Source organism: Bison bison, unplaced genomic scaffold, assembly GCF_000754665.1.
Source record: "Bison bison bison isolate TAMUID 2011002044 unplaced genomic scaffold, Bison_UMD1.0 scf7180017864363, whole genome shotgun sequence".
In the NCBI taxonomy this organism is placed as follows: Eukaryota; Metazoa; Chordata; class Mammalia; order Artiodactyla; family Bovidae; genus Bison; species Bison bison.
Genome location: NW_011494935.1, coordinates 4110093 through 4118974, shown reverse-complemented (window position 1 = coordinate 4118974; position 8882 = coordinate 4110093). Strand labels below are relative to the sequence as shown.

General features: G+C 42.2%; 1 protein-coding gene across 4 annotated transcripts in view; it reads left to right on the top strand.

Moving 5' to 3' along the window:
* The window catches only part of ATP10B (ATPase, class V, type 10B), a 390227-nt gene that overhangs the window by 246291 nt on the left and 135054 nt on the right, over window positions 1-8882 (top strand). For all 4 annotated transcript variants that reach the window (XM_010855331.1, XM_010855328.1, XM_010855330.1 and 1 more), the window contains exons 3-4: window positions 3405-3699; window positions 5153-5347. In XM_010855331.1, the coding sequence (XP_010853633.1) occupies window positions 3425-3699; window positions 5153-5347 (470 nt within the window). In that variant the 5' untranslated portion in view covers window positions 3405-3424. The remainder of the gene's footprint in view (window positions 1-3404; window positions 3700-5152; window positions 5348-8882) is intronic.

Genomic DNA, 8882 nt, shown 5'->3' with positions numbered 1-8882 from the left:
TTCTTTAAAAAAAACACAAAACCTTATTTTGTATGGAGTACTTCCTCTGATTGACCTGGGCGGGTGGAGACAGGACTCTCATCCCTCCAGCCATCCAGCACCTCCGGGCCTGTTTACATTTCCTCCCTGTGACTCTCGCCTGTGCCAGCAGCCTGGAGAGCTTAGAAGCTGACCTCTGGGGTCACTGCAGTTGGTAGTCAGAGAAGACAGTCTGAGGACTCTTCCCCAAAGGATGTTCCCCCCCACCCCCCACCAACTTAAACTTTTTATTTTGTGTTAGGGTATAGCTGATTAACAATGTTGTGACAGTTTCAAGTGAACGGCAAAGGGACTCAGCTATACGTGTGCATGTATCCATTCTCTCCCAAACCCTACTCCCATCCAGGCTGCCACATAACACTGAGAAGAGTTTCCTGTGCTGTACAGTAGGTCCTTGTTGGTTATCCATTTTAAATATAGTAGTTAAGCGTATTGTTTTCTGAATCATTGCAATGTCTTGCCCCTTTACCCATAACTACTTTAGGATGGATTTCCTACAAACAAGAACAATTTCTTATATAAGTGCCATATATTTATCATCATCAGGAGAGTTAACATTATTAAAATCCTGTTTCTAATCCGCACTTCATGTTTAAATTTTCCCCATTGTCCAGTAATGTCTTTTATACCTCTTTGATCTCCCCCTGTCCAGGAGCCAATCCAGGATCTCACATTACATTTTAACCTTCTTTAATGAGAAACTGTTCCTCTGCTTTTCTTTGACCTTTGACATTTGAAAAACATAAGCCAGTTATTTTGTAGACTAGCCCTCAGTTTGAGATTTTTCATTGTTTCCCTATGTTTTCCACAGAAGCAATGTCCTTCTCAGTATATTGTGTCAAGGGGCTTAAGATATCAAATTATCCCCAAATAGGTGATGTTTGCTTTGATCTCTTGGAGAAGCTGGTGTCTGCCACATTTCTCCACTACAAAGTGCTTCTCTTTTTTAAAACCATTGTAATTAATAATTTGAAGGAAAGAGACTTTGGAGCTATGTGGATATTCAGCTCCTCATCAAGCTTTCATCTACTAATTTGACATCCATTTTATATCTGTTTTATTTTTATGGAAGCTTAGTTAACATTGTTAATAAAGAAAAAAAGGAACGTGATATGATAAATGGACTCTCTAAATTACCTTACCTAAAATACCTGCATCTCCCATATCAATCCAATCTTCCTTTATGAAGATCTTATCACATAAAACTGAGAGATGTCTCATATGTACGGCATTAGCCAAGGCAAGATTTCTCATTTGCATTTTCTATTCTATTCATGAATGATCTTTTCATTTCCTTTTCTTTTACAATCATAATATTTTATAAAAAAGAATCTATGAAAAGGACATTTATTTTAATAATGAGGAAAAAGATATATATTATTATTTCAGTCTTACCAGCTGTCAAAATATTGCTTTTGGTCACATCATGATGGGCATCAGTAATTGCATTTACTTTTTCATGCTTGATACAAGGGCTCACTTAAGTCTCCGAAGAGCTTCTTGCAGCCTTGGGGTCTATGAATTGGAAATCATTTGGATTGATTAAAGTCATGAGGAGAATTAGGATAAGGGTCAGATCATAGGAGCATCAGGAAGATAAAATATTACCATTTAAACGAGAAATGGAACTTTTTCTCCTTTAGTGAATCCCATTTTCAATGACAGATGGAGTTGGTCACTGTAAGATTAATAATACCTGACATTCACTCATCCATTTATTCAAAAGAAAATCATTCTGCAAGCCTACTAGGTGAGAAGAAAACTCTGTACAACTTCTAACCTTATAAATTATGTATTTGAATAGATTCTTCTGGATCTCTAAGCAAAATATGACCAAAAGGAACCTTGGAAGCTTGATTATAGGTTCTATTAACATGTTATTGACTGGGGGATTTTTGCAGAAATTAACACCTATGGCTAGTGATTTGTTATGTAAGTGAATATTGAAAAGTCTCTGGTCAATAATGTTTAGGTAAAAAAGATGTATTAATATGTCTCTAGTCAATAAGTTGTTAGAAGAGCTCAGAACCTGGAATACCCTAGAAAAATCAGCCTGCTTCCTCCATCTCAGACTAAGCACTCAATTTTAGAAACCACCAAATGGAAAGGAGAGAAAGAAACCCCCGCCCCTGACAACCAAATCAGAAAAACCCTGTGTGTTCATAGAAGCACATTTAGTGAAGTCCGCTCACCTCAGGCCCAAATTTCCTAGAAATAAACTTTCTCCTTTGTTTCACCAATTACTCTCATGTGAGGTTCTGACCACAGATGAGGTTCTCTGAAATATCATCAGTATCAGAAACTTTAGAGAGAGAGAAAACCTGAAGAATAAATATCTTTCCCCTTAAGATACATCTCCACTTACTTCACATACTGTCCAATTTGTTCCTCACAAAAAGCTTGTGAAAAAAGTTGAGTAAGACTGCTGCTGCTGCTAAGTTGCTTCAGTCGTGTCCGACTCTGTGCGACCCCAGAGATTACAGCCCACCAGGCTCCCCCGTCCCTGGGATTCTCCAGGCAAGAACACTGGAGTGGGTTGCCATTTCCTTCTCCAATGCATGCAAGTGAAAAGTGAAAGTGAAGTCGCTCAGCCGTGTCTGACTCTTAGCGACCCCATGGACTGCAGCCTACCAGGCTCCTCCACCCATGGGATTTTCCAGGCAAGACTAGATCTCCTCATATTCTGGTGAGAAAACTGAACACCAGAGAGATGAAGGGACAGTTTGGAGTCAGGGATGAATCACAGCTAGAATTCTGATCCCTGGGGCCATAGCCCTCATGGCTATGCTTTTGCCCCAGTGAGTACACTTACTCCCCATACCACCCACCAGCTTCAATGCTTTCATAGTACTTTTATTTATGTGGTTTTTAAAAATTATATTTTTCTATTTGGCTGTGATGGGTCTTTGTTACTGCTCGCAGGCTTTCTCTAGTTGTAGCAAGCAGGGGTTCCTCCTCTAGTTGTGGTGTGCAGGCTTATCACTGCAGTGGCTTTCCTTGCTGCGGAGTGCAGGCTGAGTAGTTGTGGGGCATAGGCTTAGTTGTTCCCCAGCATGTGGAATCTTCCTGGACAAGGGATCGAACCTGTGTCCCCTGCATTGACAGGTGGATTCTTAACCACTGGACTACCAGGGAAGTCACTATTTATGTGATTGTTAGCTTAATGTCTCTCACTCTATCATATAAGGATTATAGGGATTAAACCTATTTTTCTCACCTTATGTTCCACAGCCTACCATGGATGGTTTTGGATGGACACATGGATGGGCCAATATCCCACCTGTTTCTCTTAACCATAGCCATGTCTTAAGCTGACACAATACATATTTCTCCTGACCACGGTAACCTCCTGTGTCCTTTTTCAGATCGGAGCTTGCTATGAGACATGGCCCTCTCAGTGGACTCGTCTTGGCACCGGTGGCAGAGGCGAGTCAGAGACGGCTGCCCCCAGTCTCCGTCGGAAGCCACGCCGCTGCTGCTCGCAGAGAAGGAGACGCGGAACTACAATCCCGCGCAGCAGCGGGTCGTGTTCCCCAACAATCACGCGTTCCACCAGGACTGGGCAAAGCTCTCCAGGCGATACTCCAGCAACAGAATCTGTACAACCAAGTACACCCTCTTCACCTTCCTGCCCCGGAATCTCCTAGAGCAGTTTCACAGGTACACGACCGCCTGGCTGAACGCTGTGTGCTTTAACCATGCGTTGGCCACTTGGATGAATTCAGAAATGCTGCTTTCTGGGCTACCTTTCCTTTAGTATCCAAATGCATGTACCTTGGGAAGCTTTGTCATTCGTTCATTTGCTCATTCAATATTTATCAGATTCTACTCGGTGTTAGGTCTTGTGTTGTGTATTAGAGATAGATGAGGGAGAAAAAAAAGAAAGACGCATTGTCCTGACTATGTTGGCTAATGAAGGAAACCAGATGTTAATTTTAGGAATTATATGCTTGCTAAGTCACTTCAGTCATGTCTCTTTGTGACCCTGTGGACTGTAGCCCACCAGGCTCCTCTGTCCATGGGATTCTCCAGGCAAGAGTACTGGAGTGAGTTGCCATTTCCTACCCTGGTGGATCTTCCCAACCCAGGGATTGAACCTATGTCTCTTGTGTCTCCTGTATTGGCAGTCAGGTTCTTTACCACTAGCACCGCCTGGGAAGCCCAGAAGTTATATAAATTGGTGTAAGCTGTAATTCACATAGGTACTTCCAAGGAGAGGTATGTGTTGTTGTTAGAATGAACACAAGAGAAATCAGGCCTAGTTAGGAAAGTCAAGAAAGACTTCCAGGAGGAAGGGACAGTGGAAGTCTAACCTGAAAGAAAAGAATGCATTAACCAGGTGGAAAGAGGCAGAGAGAAGTCAGATAAGGGAGCCAGAAGAATGTTCTTTCAGGCAGACCCTTATGTGTGAAGGCAATGTGGCAAGAAGGAGCAAGATGTACCTTGGAAAGCTTAAAACTTGCAAGTCATTGTTTTGAGATAATATAGGCAAAATTATATTTTAATTATAAAGCAAAGTATGCATCCAGACATTATCCTAAATTTTGTAATTATTAGCACCTACCATTTATTGAGCAACTACTATGCTCTGGAACCCTCTATTGCATACATAGTAAATACCATCCCATGTAATAAGTATAGAAAACCTTTAAAGTACATAGTACTATCTTCATTTTATATGGATTTGACTTCAAAGCCCTTACCGTGACGTTCAAGGTGACACTGAAAGAGAATGTCATATTAGTTAGTAAGAGCTAGTAGTAGGGAGGAGAAGGCAATGGCAACCCCACTCCAGTACTCTTGCCTGGAAAATCCCATGGACAGAGGAGCCTGGTGGGCTGCAGTCCATGGGGTCGCTAAGAGTCAGATACGACTGAGCGACTTCACTTTCATTTTTCACTTTCATGCATTGGAGAAGGAAATGGCAACCCACTCCAGGATTCTTAGCTGGAGAATCCCAGGGATGGGGGAGCCTGGTGGGCTGCCGTCTATGGGGTTGCACAGATTTGGACATGACTGAAGTGACTTAGCAGCAATAGTGGGGAAGAAATAGTGTGTCAACTATATTTTTCTTCTCCGTAGTTTTCACTCACACCTTTCTTGCCCCCTCCAGATGGGCTAACCTCTATTTCCTGTTCCTGGTGATTCTGAACTGGATTCCCACCTTGGAAGTCTTCCACAGGGAAATCACCATGTTACCATTGGCCATTGTCCTGTTCATCATCATGGTCAAAGATGGCATGGAGGACTTTAGGAGATACCGCTTTGATAGACAGATTAACTGCTCCAACATCCAGATATACGAATGGTAAGAGCAAGTATTCCTCTGTTTTCTCTGTGGATTGTGTAAACTTATTAGCATCCTCAAAAAGTTGGTCTCTCTTCTCACTTTTTTTTTTCAATTCACTTAATTCAATGATACTCAACCAGGGCAATTTTCCCATGAAAGGAACTTCTGAACTGTTTTAGAGACATTTTTGGTTGCCATATTGGGAAGGAAGGTCCTACTGGAATCTGGTGGGTAAAACCAAGGATGATGCTAAACATTTTACAATATACAGGAAAACCTCCCACAACAAAGATTATGATCCTGTCCAAAATGTCACTAGTGTTGAGGTTTAGAAACCTTAATTTAACTCATGTGAACACCATATTAGGGCTTCCCTGGTAGTTCAGATGGTAAAGTGTCTGCCTACAATGAGGGAGACCTGGGTTCGATCCCCGAGTCAGGAAAATCCCCTGGAGAAGGAAATGGCAACCCACTCCAGTATTCTTGCCTGGAAAATCCAATGGACTGAGGAGCCTGGTAGGCCACAGTCCATGGGGTCACAAAGAGTCAGACACGACTGAGCAATTTCACTTTCTTTCTAAACGCCATATTATTAAACCTAGGATGTTACATTATTAAGAGGAGGATAGAAAGCTCAAGACTTAAACTCTAGGAATTTCCACTGTGGGCCAGAGGCTAAGACGCCACGCTCCCAATGCAAAGGACCCAGGTTCAATCCCTGGTCAGGGAAGTAAATCCCACATTCTGCAACTGAAGATCTTGCATGCCACATTTGAAAGTCCCACATGTTATATGAAGATCTCAAGTGCCCCAACTAAGACCTGGCACAGCCAAATAGTAGACAGAGAGATAGATAGTTTTTTGTTTTTTTTTTTTTCCTTTAAGAATTAAACTCTGAAATTGACTGACTCATCTCAGGAGACCAACTTCAGGAACAGCTCTTTGAAGACTCATGGGCAATGTCTCCAAACCAGAAAATATATACCATTTTTAGAGCATCTGTGGCTCTTGGCTGTAAATCCTTGCCTTTAGAACTTAACCAGGTAGGTTTTAGGACCCAGAGTTGGCACACCTGTTCTGGGTTGCCTGGGGTGGAAAAGGAAGCTACCTGTAAATGACGTCTGCATTCCAACAGGTGGAGTCTCAACAAGTAGAAGGAAGTGACCAGTGGATACACACCTGTTCTCTGCAAGCTCTTTCCTTGACATCCTTGTCCCTTAGTGTTTATATACCGGCTTTTTATTTTTAGTTTTCCTTTTGAAAACAGAGAGAAATTTTCAGCCAAGAAGGCAAATCAAAGATGTCATCACTTGCTGGCAGCTGAACAATGGAAATGATCAAAAAAGAACTTCTTTTATGGGAAACTCGAGTGTCCTGCTATAAGAGTTAGAGACAGGATTGAGCAGAGATGAGAAAGGAAGGCAAGAAAAGGCGGAAAAGGAAAGAAGACAAGAAACGAGTGGTGGTTTCCAACCTGCCCTTTGAAAGATGGGCCCACAAAGAGAACCCCAACAGACATTATCGTGGGAATCAAATCAAGACCAGCAAGTACACTGTGTTGTCCTTTATACCCAAGAACATCTTTGAGCAGCTGCACCGGTTTGCCAACTTCTATTTTGTGGGCATCGTGGTTCTGAATTTTATCCCTGTGGTCAATGCATTCCAGCCAGAGGTGAGCGTGATACCAATCTGTATCATCCTGGCAGTCACTGCCATCAAGGATGCTTGGGAAGACCTCCGGAGGTACAAATCTGATAAAGTGATCAATAGCCGAGAGTGCCTCGTCTATAGCAGGTAAAGCCAAACACCCGGGGAAGTCTTGACCCCAGCTCTGATCTTTCTGTGGCTGCTGCCACTGCAGCAGCTGTTTATGAAAGGATGGGGTAGGGAGATAGCATTATTTTATTGTAGTGAAGATGTTTGATTCTCCACAATGGGGAATATATAAATATATATATATATACACACACACACCAGTAGTAGCGTTTTATAGGCAAATTTTAAATGGACACAAATTTTTAAAAATAATGAAAGCTATGTTTTGCTTAGGGATACTATTATATATATACCGTATATATTATATATAAATATATATATAAATATACATATATATATAAAGCAGAAAACAAAAGAAATTGAGATTTGAGTCCATCATTTATTAAAACTAGGAGATCTTTATTTATGTGACATTTCCTTTGCTGTGTAAATGTGTTAGATGTTTAAGAATTTTGCATAAATTCACATTCATTTTGGTTGAGTGTGGCCATAAGCATGTTGGAGCATGTTTAGAGACCCTCAGAGAAAAGCGGCATCACTGTTTTTCAGGGGAGTGGTGGGCACTGTATTAGAGAATCAGCCCCGGACACACTGCCCACACTGAACTCTGTCTCCATCAGTCATTAATTCTGTGTGACCTTAGGCAAGGGACCTCACCTCTCTGAGACTCATTTTGTCATCTGTAAAATTGGAACACTTCCTGAGGTGGTCGTGAGAGTTGAGTGTAATAATCCTTGGAAAGTACTTAGCACTGCTCCTGTTGTATGATAGTCAGTATACAAGCCATCGTGGCCTTATTTTTAGAATGTAAAACTCATATTAGCTTCCTCAAGACTCTCTCTCCAATGTCCCAACCCAGACAAAAACGGCTCACCACTTGTCTTGCCATGCTATAAAACATAATTTTATATATGCTGTTGTTTTAGAAATACTCCACTGAGTCAATAACCAGAGTGGGTTGTTGGGAAAAGAACATGCTCCCAGTCAGTAAGGGAAGATAGTCGAGTTATCACGTATCTCAACTTTATGACAATTCCTATAGCCTAGAAAGAAGCAAGGGAATGGAGTCTGGGCTTGCAGTGAGATTTCAGTGACAAAGGGTGCTTTCTGGTCTGGCAATGAGACGCCTTAGATGAGTCAGTCAATTGCAGCAGGTGAGGGCTTGACTTCCTGCCAAGTAAGAAAAAAGTCCATCTCTCTTGAGAAGCACCGTCACTCTGACTTGTTCCCTCTCATTCCATGGATCCCAGTTTAGCAGAAGTTGGTACTGTCACTCTGGTCCTTCTTGGGGTGAAAGGAGCTTGCTCCAGGGTGTGCCTTGCCACTGTTCAGGAGCTGCTGCTTTCTAAGAAGCCCTCTTTCCTGGGGAAAAACATGTTACTTATCGACTTAGAGCTGGCTGATGAGACCGTTTAACAGCCAGACTCCACTCAGAAAGTTGTAGCCTGGGGAAGCTTCTCAGGAGATCATGTAATGCAAGGGACTCAGCGGTCCCTCGGGCACCCCTAAGAGAACCCATACCCTCCCCTCAGTGAAAGATGAGCTTCTGGTCCCTGTGCCCGCAGGGCCACAATTGCATACCTAAAAATATTAACCTGAAGCCTTGATGTTCTCACCCCTCCTCCCCGGCTAGATCTAACTGTTGAATGTGGTTAGCACACTGCATACCTAGAGTTAAGACTGAATCATTCCTCAGCTTTGGATAAGGACATTATTAAGAGAGAAAAAATAGTTGTTGGAGTGTGTCACTTTTCCCAAAGAGACTGTTTTTTAAAGA